This window comes from Rosa chinensis, chromosome 7 (assembly GCF_002994745.2).
Source record: "Rosa chinensis cultivar Old Blush chromosome 7, RchiOBHm-V2, whole genome shotgun sequence".
In the NCBI taxonomy this organism is placed as follows: domain Eukaryota; kingdom Viridiplantae; phylum Streptophyta; class Magnoliopsida; order Rosales; family Rosaceae; genus Rosa; species Rosa chinensis.
In genome coordinates, this window is record NC_037094.1 from 2,034,368 (window position 1) to 2,046,814 (window position 12,447).

General features: G+C 42.3%; 1 protein-coding gene across 1 annotated transcript; it reads left to right on the top strand.

The window, feature by feature from the left end:
* The first annotated feature begins 1,098 nt into the window (after positions 1-1,098).
* LOC112176668 (TORTIFOLIA1-like protein 3) lies at positions 1,099-4,577 on the top strand. The gene is made up of 5 exons (XM_024314716.2): positions 1,099-2,029; positions 2,120-2,231; positions 2,415-2,992; positions 3,285-3,705; positions 3,827-4,577. The coding sequence occupies exons 1-4, from the start codon at positions 1,250-1,252 to the stop codon at positions 3,687-3,689; spliced, it is 1,875 nt and encodes a 624-aa protein (XP_024170484.1). The 5' UTR covers positions 1,099-1,249; the 3' UTR covers positions 3,690-3,705; positions 3,827-4,577.
* Positions 4,578-12,447: the final 7,870 nt, after the last annotated feature.

Below are 12,447 nucleotides of genomic sequence, written 5' to 3' on the forward strand. Positions count from 1 at the left end.
TCTATATCATATTCCTTGAAATAGCTGTTTGCTCCAAATTTTAGGCATTATTGGAGGTTTAGATATATAGGAAAATAGCCAATTTGTCTACCGCACATGGATTTTTCTTTGTGCTTATATCATGCTTTTAATTCGTCCAACGTCTTGTTCGTTAGGTGAGCAGACAAAGCCTTAAATTTGGACACTTTATGATGAATAGGTAAAACAAACCTTTACTCCAAGTCAAACATAAGATATCATGATTTTGTAACAGTATTAACAGATATATAGACCAAAAATTCAGTCTGCTAAAACAAATTTAATGATAATTTGAGTGCTTGTCAATAGTTGAGATTTCAAATGTATTTAAATTCTGCGTGTGCTCGTCAAATGTTTGTTAATTCGTGTTATGTGGTGTGAGAGATCCCTTCATGCGTTATTGTGGATGTATGAGGTGAAATTCAAATTTCATCTATACTGAAATTTTGGATCGATCTAAAATTGAGTATGAGATTGAGCTTAGAATTAGACTTAATTTTGAGATTTGGATCGATTATGAATTCCGAATATGAGAATCTGTCTTGTATCTTGATTCGGTTTCCTTAAATTTAGTAACCCACACTCATGACCTAGCATGCAAGTAATCATTTTGGGTAAAAAAAATCAGAGGGGCTTGATCATAGGCACAGTCACCGCGACATAATTAACCCCTACAACCGTCACGTGACACCAAAATTAACCCGCGCGCATTAACTGCCCGCGTTATAATTCTTCACGTGCACTCGTCCCTCCCCAATTTACTCCTCTCCTGCACCGTGGTCCTTCCTCCACCTGACCACTACCTCCCCCGTCTCTTTATTACAGCCAATCATATTCGACACAGTGTCGAGCTCACACAAACTCGCCCGCACCAGATCCTCACCTCTCTAGTCGTAATTAGCCCAGACTCAAGTGAAACCAAATATGACTAAACTGCCCTTGAGTGAAGTGAAAAAAAGGTAAAACCCCTTCCCCGGCAGGTCATTATCACTCTTAACCCACAATTAACGAATAACGACCCCTGACGACGCCGTTTTGACAGCAGCATCAAAATTCCCGTGACGACTCTCTTTCAGTTTATAAAGGACAAGACACGACTCGAAAAAAGAGCCCCCTCCATAACCACCACCGCCACACGTCCAGCAATGCAGCTGGAGATTCCCGAAGCTCCGCCGCCCGAACCGTAAACCCGACCCGATTCCAAACCCGAAGTAACGGCCGCATATCCCCAATGCCTCCGGCGCAGAATCTGAAGCACCAGGTGTTCACTTGCCTGACGAAGCTCTCCGACCGTGACACGCACTCGCTGGCGGCGACGGAGCTAGTCTCCATAGCCCGGACTCTAGACACGACCACCGTGCCGACTTTCCTCTCATGCATCCACTCCACCGACGCCTCTGACAAGTCGCCGGTGAGGAAGCAATGCGTGCACCTAATCGCCGTCCTCTCCGAAACCCACGGCGACGCGCTGGCGCCGCACCTGTCCAAAATGCTTAATAACATAACCAAGCGCCTCCGCGACCCCGACTCCGCCGTCCGATCCGCCTGCCAAAACGCCGTCGCTTCGCTCTCCTGCCACGTCACCAAGCCGCCGTTCAGCTCGTTCTCGAAGCCGCTGGCCGAGGCGCTGTTCACGGAGCAGGACGTGCACTCGCAGATCGGCGCCGCGCTCTGCCTGGCCTCGGCCATCGACGCCGCCGCCGACCCCGAGCCAGCCAGGCTGGCGAAGCTGTTGCCGAAGTTCGAGAGGTTACTGAAGAGCGACAACTTTAAGGCCAAGCCGGCGCTGTTGACGCTGATCGGGAGTGTGATCGAGTCCGGCGGCGCGTCGGGTCAAGGAGCTCTGAGGAACTTGGTTCCTTGCTTGGTGAGCTTCCTCAGCTCCGATGACTGGGCGGCGAGGAAGGCCGCGGCAGAAGGCTTGGCGAAGCTGGCGGTTGCAGAGAGAGACTCCTTGTCCGAATTCAAAGCTGGCGCTTTGAGAACTTTCGAGAGTCGGAAATTTGATAAGGTAAAAGTTTGATCTTCATTTTCTGCATATTTGTTTTTGAAGTTGTGTTTGTTTAGTCTGTATAATATTCTGGTTTGGAAATGTGAATAGGTGAAGGGCGTTAGGGAGGTTATGAATCAGATGATGGAAGCTTGGAAGCAGATTCCTGATCTTTCCGACGAGGCTTCTCCGCCGCCGGTGGACTCAAATGCTTCTTCCAGAGGTATTAAATTAAATGAATGACTAATGGATTTTAGATCTAATGTAACATAAATGACTGTACTTCATGTTATGATCACATTAGCTTAAAAGTTATTTATTGTTGTCAGATCATGGCGCATAATTCATTGGTAAGGAGATTTTAAGTCTCTGATGTGTATTGAATTGGATTTTGGTCTTTTGATAGGTCCGGAGAATGCAAGTGATGGAAGGCATCCGGCTGGGCCCAGAATTTGTGGTGCTTCTGGTGTTGAATCTTCTCAGTTGAAGAAGAAACACATCTCGGCGAACAGATCGACTCCACCGGATAGTTCTTATGCTACCACTGCTAGGAAGAGAAGCCCTTTCAAAAGTAATGAGAAGAAGACTTCATCAATGTTTCGAAAGCCAGGCCATAAGAAGGGTTTAGATATGGAAGTTGAGATTGCTGCTACTAACGCTCCAGGGGCTTTCCGTGATGGTTATAAGGAGGGAGATGAAAATGTCCCAGAAAGGATCAATGAAAAGAGTAGATTTTCAAATCCAGAAACAAAACGGGCCTTATTCCAAAAGAGTTCTGATAACAAAGTGCACAAATTTGGTGGTTCGAGGGCAGGATCTCGTGTTGCTCCATATCATGAGGAGAGCTCAGAATCTACAGTTGTTGTGAGTAGTGCTACACCGGATATCCATAAGAACCACGGAGAGTGTGAGGATTTGTCCCTGATCCGCAGTCAACTTATCCAGATTGAAAAGCAGCAGTCCAATTTGTTTGATCTCCTGCAGGTTTGTTTTCACTACTTGAAAATTGAGCTTCCTCTCAAAGTGATTTGATTAGTTATATGTAGCTTGCTGTAGAGTATGAAGTTATGAAATTCTGTGGTTTATGACATCAGTTTGTAGCATAAAGAGTGCAATGTTTTTTCATACAAGAGTCAATTGTTCATATTTATTGGTCTGGCTGCATAAATATTCTGACAGATCATAGGTATTAGGCAAGGGGAGTCATCCTTGTTCTTGTCGTGCATTTTCAATGAATGGCTTCTAATCATTTTCCCCATCTCCTTTGTTACATCAGAAATTCATTGGTAGCTCACAAAATGGAATGCATTCTTTGGAAACACGCGTACATGGGCTAGAGCTAGCTCTGGATGAGATCTCCTATGATTTGGCTTTGTCAAGTGGAAGGATGACTAATCTCGAGTCGCGCAGCAAAACCTGTTGCTTGCTACCTGGTGGTGACTTTTGGAGCTCCAAGTTCTGGAAGAAAACAGAAGGCAGGTACTCAATCTCAAGGTTTTCTAATTCCAGGGCTGCATCTGCAGCAGCCTTACGTTACAGAGCTGACAAGAATGGCAGTGCTGAAACATCTATGCTGGAGAACCGAAGGTTTCGGTTCCAGGACAGGAGTGGGTTCATTGTAAACCCTTTGGCAGAGATTCGGACCGACTCAAGAGGTATTTCAGAGGTGGCACGTCGCTAGCCCGTTTAATCACCAGGTATTGTTGACTATTATCCCTTCTGTCATTTTCGGCTTTCCCACCATTAATCGGATACCTTGTATAATTCAGCTCTTATGGTCCCGCGTATTAACTTAAGATGCAATTCTTTTGTTCCCAGATCTGTAGCATAATATCCGCCCGAAAGTTTGAGTTTGTTTCACAGTCTTGTGCTGTTGAGCAACCAACTTGAAACAAGGCAATATGAAGGCAATCTGTTTGTGGTATGTGCTTAGAGCAAACGTCCATTACAAGTATATTACTACAGAAGTATTCTACTTCATACGACTTGCAGAATATACCAAAGATGTGAAACTTTATCAAGTGCAGCTTCCATATTTCAATTTGTTCTTGGTAGTAAGATTCAAAGAAATCAGATTTATCACCGAAATACAAATGCGACGGTCTTGGCATAGAGGGTGTAACGTGTATAGAGGTAGTGGGGCTATCATTCTCATTAGTTGGGGATTGTTTTGTATCTGGATTCTTCATTATTGTTATCTTTGGCTCTGAAAAAACTATTAGGATCTGATGATGGTGATGGATGGTGACGAATTCTGTAGTTGTCAAATAGTCGTAGCTTTGGCGTGAAGCAATTAGTCAATTATTTGTAATTAAAGCTGTGGTCTTAATAGTCTGCTTTGCCGACAAAGTGATTCATATGATTTGCCGACAAGGTGGTTCATGTGTGTTTCTCTAGTGGCAACAAGCATTCCGAAGGGGAGGACAAGAGCCATGGTATTATGCCTTTTAAGGCATATGCATGTGGCAAAAAACATGCTAGATTACTTGAAAGAAAAACGATAAGAGTATCCCAATCCTTTGGCTGTGTTATTACATAGACATGAAGAAACAAGAACACATTTGCAACTCTCACAAGAGCTAATCACGATGTGGAATCAAATTTATGCAATGAGTTCATATATGGAAGGTTACTCAGATGCAGAGCAATGTTCAAACCAATATGATCTTAGCTTTAAAATGGAGCTAGAGAAGTATTTCTACATGCCGTATCCAAATCACCAAGCTCCGCATAATAACTGGATAGTAAAGCCAATTGGTCCGAGATCTATAACATCACGATATAAAACGTATAGGAAAAAATCAATGCTGCAACTTTCCCAGAGAATAGGATCCCAGCCAGCCGTGAAAGCTCAGAATTATGAGGCTTGTTCATCCTCATACTCGATTTTCTGCACATAAAGGAACAAAAATATCAAAGAGGAAGATACTGGAAGACGTTTAGAAAGAACCATACAAACATTATAGGGATACCATTTACCTGCTAGAAGACACCCAAGCATCAATCTTAGTGTAGTGTCAGCAAAAGTGCTTCGACAATTCATGAGAACAGAACAACACTTCAACAGATGTTAATAGCTTATTAAGAACTCGAACAGGAGTACCAACATCCTATTCTTTTGAAACCGAGGCTTCGTGTACTGGAGCTGCAATATACACATTATGCTAATCCTAACAACTACATGCGGGGAGGAAATCTTCTGTCCCCAATTCCCCTATCCCCCCTGTCTCTTCCTTGTGATTGGTTCACAAGGATTAAAAAAATATTTATTTTAAACTTTGTTTCATTTTTTAATCCTTGTATTCATTTTTTAATCCTTGTGAACCAATCACAAGGAAGAGACAGGGGGGATAGGGGAATTGGGGACAGAAGAATTCATCCCCTACATGCGACTCTTCCCACCAGCACAATCACATGAATAAATTAAAAAATAATAATAATAATAATAAAATAGTTCGGCAGAAGCAAGAAATGCATAATCAAGGTCAAATTTTTCATTTTTATGGATTAGAAATTCGGTTTTGTTGCAGGAGAATGAAGTTGTGTATATTATTGATAATATGAGCCATTTAAATTGGGAGTTACAAGGTACCGAAAAAGGTAATAGAATCTGATTACAATTGAATACCTAGAACACATTCCTATTACAACTCTAAACCTTAGTTTGTAGAGGCACATATTATGTCGATATCCTTCAACACTCCCCCTTGTGCCGCTCAAACTTGGTGATGACACTTTGATCGTTGCCTCGTTAAAAACCTTGCCAGGTAACAAAAACCCTGTGGGACAAAAATAACCCTGGTCGAAGGACAAAAAGAGCACAACACGTCCTTCACTCTTCGAAATCGAACATGTAGACATCATGCCTCCCCCTGATGTCAATATCTCCCCCTGATTGCTACAATCATGGGAGTTCGGATAACTTTCTCAATCCGATGCTCTTCACATGTTTCTCGAAGGTGGATTTTGGTAATGACTTAGTAAATAAGTCCGCTACATTATCATTTGATCCGATTTGGTTCACTTCAATATTTAGAAATGCTTGTTGTCATTTTGATGGAGGGGAGGAGGAGCACGGAAGGTGGCATTTTGTCTTGTAGGGTCCGATCCCACACTTCCGTCATCTCTTTTCTCTGTAGGGATAGAACAAACTCATATCAATCGTACCTCTCAAATATCGAAAGATTGTCTTTATACCATTCTAATGGAGTTGCATTGGCGCGGGGCTATATCTAGCCAACAAGTTCACAATAATTGAGGTGTCCGGTCTTGTATTGTGCTAAGTACAATAATGCACCTATTGTACATAAGTAAGTACTTTCGCTATTAACACGTCTTCGTCCTCATCCCTGAGACGAAACGGATCCCTTTTAGGGCCAAGACTACGGACGACCATGGTGCATCTTTTACTTTATCAAAAATGTCTATTGACACGATATACTAGTTCTGAATCTAGACAAAACCGTGTTCTCCCAAGGTCATTCCTCTCAAACTCGGATTTCAGGTGTTCAGCGGTTTCCCTTAACTCTCAAGGGTTCCAATTATGTTTATCAACATAAACCGCGACAATTGCAAATCCGGAACTTGTCATGGAAACGCGTGGGCATAGTTCATCATATCCCTTCCCAATCAAGTGGTCATTTTAGTGAGCATTTCAACCTGATTGCAAATGCGCTCCGTGGTCTAGAGCCACTTGACTTGGGTAAATAAAGTCCACAAGAACCTTCATTATATTCCTTATCTAGATCCCCATAGAGATACGTAGTGACCACATTCATAAGCTGCATGTTTAGTTATTTGGAAACTACCAAACTGACAAGGTAGTGGAGTGCAATAGATGCAAGAGAATATGTCTTCTCGTAGTCGATTTCAGGGCGTTGTGAGAAACCTTGCGCCATAAGGCGAGATTACCATATCTTTTTCTCATCACTCTATCTAAAGAAGACCTATTAATGTCAATAGGTTTTATGTTAGGAGGTGTTGACATCTCAGGCCCGAAATTATTCCTCTTCGTTAGTGAATCCAATTCAACCTGGATCGCATATTTCCATTTAGGCCAATTTTCTCTACGTTGACATTTTTCGACGGAGTAAGGTTCGATGTCATTGGTCTCAATAATTCCACGTCCTCCTCATGTACACTAGTGTAGTTCGTAGAGATCTCTATATTCTCAGGAATTGGTTCTAACATTGAGGCGTCCCCCAACGATGTCTCTTGGACATAACCACAATCCAAAATATTCTCATGAGACGGATTTTGAGTATCAATGATCAATGGATCAAGTTATGCCAGACTCGCTCTATTCTTAGGGCGAGAATCCATCCAACCTATGGGTCTCCTACTCTCTCTAGCGGAACCCATGGCCTATGACGCCATTATGCCACCTTTGTGGCGTCACCATACCACCATCCATGGTAGTGGTGCAGTACCCATCTTCTCTGGGTGGCACCATGTTCTCTTGTGGGGACATCAATCTTTGCAGGCATGTTTGCAGCAGGTATATGTGATCTCGTCACTTTTAGGGGATCAAGATGAGACATAGTGGGGACAGACCACGACAATTTCTGTCGTTCCTGTTGAACATTGACGTTCTAATCTCCTCCTAACGAAGGGAAGACTGTCTCATCAAAGTGACAATTCGCAAATCCAGCGAAATAGAGATCGCCTGGCAAGGGTTCTACATAGCGGACTTATAGTTGGAGACTCATGTCCAACAAATATATATATATATATATATATATATATATATGCATTCGTTTGCAATGACTCATGTTGATGCGCTGTGGCGGCGCAATTGGCACATGAACCGCACACTCAAATATGCATAAATACTAGATATTAGACTCGAACCCAGTCACTAGTAGTAACGCAAATAAAAGTTGAGTGGCTGTTATGAGTTATAGACGAATGAGCATAGCTGCATGCGATATTGCATAACCCAATCGGAAATATTAGTGCACATTACCAATGTTCGGGCTACCATCATAGTCGTTTAATGGTGGCTTTTCCGCTAGACCAATTGGTTGTGGACATGGGAATATGATACTTGATATCAATACCCAATGATATGCAATAGTCATCGAAAATTGTCGATGTAAACTCTCTAGCATTATCAAGTCAACTTGACTGAATGTGATGATCTGGGTAGTGAGCCCGTAGCTATATGTTATGTGCTAGGAGTGTAGTATAAGCAGCATTACGAGTGGATAATGGCACAACACGTGACCAGCGTGTTTGCGTATCAACCAACACCATAAAACATCTATATGGTCCGCAAGTTGGTTGATCAAATCCATAGAATTCCCTTAGTGTTGTAAAACGATAGTAAAAGAATTTGAGAGAGGGAGAGTTTAGACACCAAGAATGAAGTATGAGAAATGGAGTGATTTTATTCATCTCACAATGAGGTTTATATAGGAGTACCTCAGGTTAACGAAAGGTAACTATTTAACGATTACATCAATCACTCGTCTGATTATAATCAATCAATCGCTAATTATATTTTGTTAATCACCAATCAATCTTAATTGGCGTATATCACGCAACACTAATTGCTATTACATGAATAGCCACATTAATATTTACAACACTCCCCCTTGGATATTCCATGTCAATAGTGTTGCCCCTGCTATGCGCTTCTAAGTTGCCTCGTCAAAAACCTTGCCAAGTAATAAAAACCCTGTGGGAAAAAACAACCTTGGTCGAAGGAGAAAAAGAGCACAACGCGCTTGAGTGTGGAGTAGCAGTATCACAGCTTCAGAGATAGGTGGAGTCTTCTTATCAGCACCATAAGTAGGTAGTATGTCTACGAGAGGGATGCATTAGATTTGCTACACCAAAACCTTGCCTGGTAAACCCAGTGGGAGAAACCCGTGGTCGAAGGAAAAAGATGAGCAAATGCATATATATGTCGAATCAAAGCATCTTCTGGATGCAATAAGTGGGGTGACCATGCTAAAGATGTGTCTCGTCAAAACCTTGCCAGGTAACAAAACCCAATGGGACAAAATAACCCTGGACGAAGGACAAAAAGAGTACACGATGGTCAAACGAGTATGCTTCAGGGTACTCCCCCTGATTTTGACTCCCCCTGAAAATTACATGTTAGGTAATTCAGATAGTTTACGTAGACCAATACCTTGGACATGCTTCTGGAATGTAGACTTTGGTAGTGACTTGGTGAAGAGGTCTGCACGATTGTCTTCAAATCAAATCTACTAAACTTCAATCTTCTGATGCTCCTGTTGTTGCTAATTGAAGGAGAACTTCTGTACAATATGTTAGGTGTTGTCTCCTTTGATGAAACTTGTCTTTATCTGCTCTATGTAAGCAGCATTATCCTCGTAGATAATGGTTGGTTCATCAGTGGTGGAATGCAGTCCACATGTGCTTAGAACATGCTTTGTAACGGCTTTTATCCATGTACATTCACATACTGTTTCGTGAAGAGCTAGTATCTCAGCATGATTTGAAGAGGTAGCAACAAGTGTCTATTTTGTAGACCTCCAAGAAATTGTAGTATTCCCAATGGTAAAGACATAACCAGTTTGGGAACGTGCCTTGTGCGGGTCTGATAGATAGTCTATATCAGCATATCCAACAAGACAAGCATCATTCTGAGGAACAAGGGGGTTTGATCCATTCCTTGATGCGTAGGGATAGAATAAGCCCATATCCGCCTTACCTCTAAGGTAGTGAAAAATGTCTTTTATGCCATTCCAGTGGCTGCGTGTTGGCGCAGAGCTATATCTAGCTAACAAGTTCACATCGAATGAGATGTCTTATCTAGGGCATTAAGCCAAGTACAATAATGCGCCTATTGTACTTAGATATGGGACTTCTGGCACCAATATCTCTTCGTTATCATTTGCAGAACGATACGGTTCTCTTTAGACTTCAGACGACCATGGGTGTGCTTGCTTTTATCCTCATTAAAGCGTCTTAACATCTTCTGGATTGTAATTTGGTTGATGGACCAAATTTTTCATCTGCACTGTGCTCGAGCTCCAGGTCGAGACAATAATCTGTTCTCCCAAGGCCTTTCATCTCAAATTCCGACTTCAGGGGCTTTGCGGTTTCCTTGATTTCTTCAAGAATATCAATCAAATTCATGTCATTGACATAGACCGCCACAATTCCAAACTAGGAACTTGTTTCCTTAATAAACACGCATGGGCATAGTTTATTATTCACATATCCCATCCCGATTAAATATTCACTTAGACGGTTATACCACCTCCGTCTGGATTGTTTCAATCCATAAAGTGAACGCCTCAAAACTAATGAAGAGCGTGTTTCGTGGTCTAGAACTATTTGCATCGGGTATATTAAGTCCTTCTAGAACTTTTATGTATATCTCTGTGTCGTGATCCCCATAGAGATAAGCTGTGACCACATTCATAAGCTGCATATTCAGTTTTTCGGAAACTACCAAACTGAAAAGGTAGTGGAACGTTATGACGTCCATTACGGGAGAATATGTCTCCTCGTAATCAACCACAGGGCGTTGAGAAAATTAATGCGCCACTAGACGAGTCTTGTGTATCACAATCTCGTTTTTCTCATTACGCTTCCTTACAAATACCCATTTAAATTCTACGGGTTTAACATGGGGAGGTGTAGGAACAACAGGTCCAAACACCTTTCTCTTTGTCAAGGAATCTAATTTGACCTGGATTGCTTATTTCCTTGTTAGCCAGTCGTCTTTTCATTGATATTGATCAACAAAGCAGGGTTCGAGGTCATCGCTTATTATATTTTCGGTGGCCACCGCAAATACTAATATATCATCGATGATGATCTCATTCCAATTCCAAATCTCACTAAATTTACCGAGATTTCTCTATTCTCGGGAGTGGGTTCAAATGTTGGAGCGTCCCCCAACATAGTCTCTTCTAGGACATACCCATAATCCGGATTTATCTCGTGAGATGAATCGGTTTGAGATTGCGATGTCAAGAGGATTCGTTTGTGCCAAGTTTACCATCTTCTGGGGATAAGAATCCTTCGAACCTAATGGTCTACCTCACTTCTGGGCAGGGACATATGACTGGTTAGCCGCCATGGTCGTACCTCATCCATCTGGGACGACACATCCTACAGGGACGTCTATCCTTGCAGGCACATTTGCAGCAGGTATATATGATCTCGTCACTTTAGCTAGATCAGAGAAAATGTCTGGCATATTTTGGGCTACACTCTGTAGATCTAGAATTCTCCGCACTTCATTATCACATTGTGCGGTTCGGGGATCAAAATGAGACATAGTGGGGACATTCCACGTCAATTCAAGTCGTTCATCAGGAACGGTAACGTTCTTATCTCCCCCTAACGGCGGGAAGACTGTCTCATCAAAGTGACAATCCGCAAATCTAGCGGTAAAGAGATCGCCTGTCAAGGGCTCTAAAGAGCATATAATGGATGGGATTTATAATCGACATGTATGCCCATCCTTTGTTGAGGACCCAAGTTTGTACGTTGTGACGGCACAATTGGCACGAGGACTGCATACCCAAATGCGTGTAAGTGCGAAACATCAGGTTCGTACCCAGTCACCAGCTGTAACGCAGAGTAAGGTTGGTAGCAGTGGGGCTCAACGGGACCAACGTAGCTGCATGCAAGATTGCATAGCTCCATGCAGAAATTAGAAGCTTGGTGCGCATTACCAAGATTATATCTGCGAGACCATCTTGGGTGTGAACATAGGGAACTAAATGTTCAGCATCAATCCCAAAGGATATGCAATAATCATCGAAAGACTTCGATGTAAACTCTCCGGTATTATCAAGTCTTATGGACTTTATGGGATAATCCGAGTGGTGAACCCTCAATTTCATGATCTGGGCGAGAGTTTAGCAAAAGCAGCGTTTTCTTGTGGACAATAGTGTTACATGTGATCACTTTGTCGATATATCAACCAAAACCATTAATATTTAACTGGTCCACATGGTGGTTGGATATGTCCACAAATTTCCCTTGCATTCTGTGCAGAAAAATTGTGGTGTATGTACTAGTCTTTGCATATGATGGTCTAGTATGAAATCTTCTTAATGGGTATGGCATAGTGTGTCATTATATACAAGACCCTTATTCAGAAGGGGATGCACCTGCGATGAGTTGAGGATACGGTGCATCATACTGTGACCTGGATGTCCCAAACGGTCATGCCATAGCAAGTAGTTGCTTGAATTAGTTAGCTACTAGCTAACAGATTTCAATTTCTCCAATGTACGCTTCTGGCCGCACACTCAGAGGTTATGCAAAGCTATTCCACTCATTTTTCTCAGTGGTTTCAACGTGATAACTGTTGGTTCGAATATCCTTAACACTCAATAACGTTCTTCTGGAACGTGGTGATTATTAGGCCTCATTAATGGTAGGTTCAGTACCATTGGACAACATACTGTGGGTTTTGCCATAACCCTCTATCAGGTTGGATT

What these genes read in the sequence shown, in the direction of transcription:
- LOC112176668 (XM_024314716.2), top strand. Translation starts at nt 1,250, where the DNA reads ATGCCTCCGGCGCAGAATCTGAAGCACCAGGTGTTCACTTGCCTGACG. An exon ending in AGAGTCGGAAATTTGATAAG is followed by an intron (nt 2,030 to 2,119) that starts GTAAAAGTTTGA and finishes AAATGTGAATAG; the next exon opens with GTGAAGGGCGTTAGGGAGGT. An exon ending in CTCAAATGCTTCTTCCAGAG is followed by an intron (nt 2,232 to 2,414) that starts GTATTAAATTAA and finishes GTCTTTTGATAG; the next exon opens with GTCCGGAGAATGCAAGTGAT.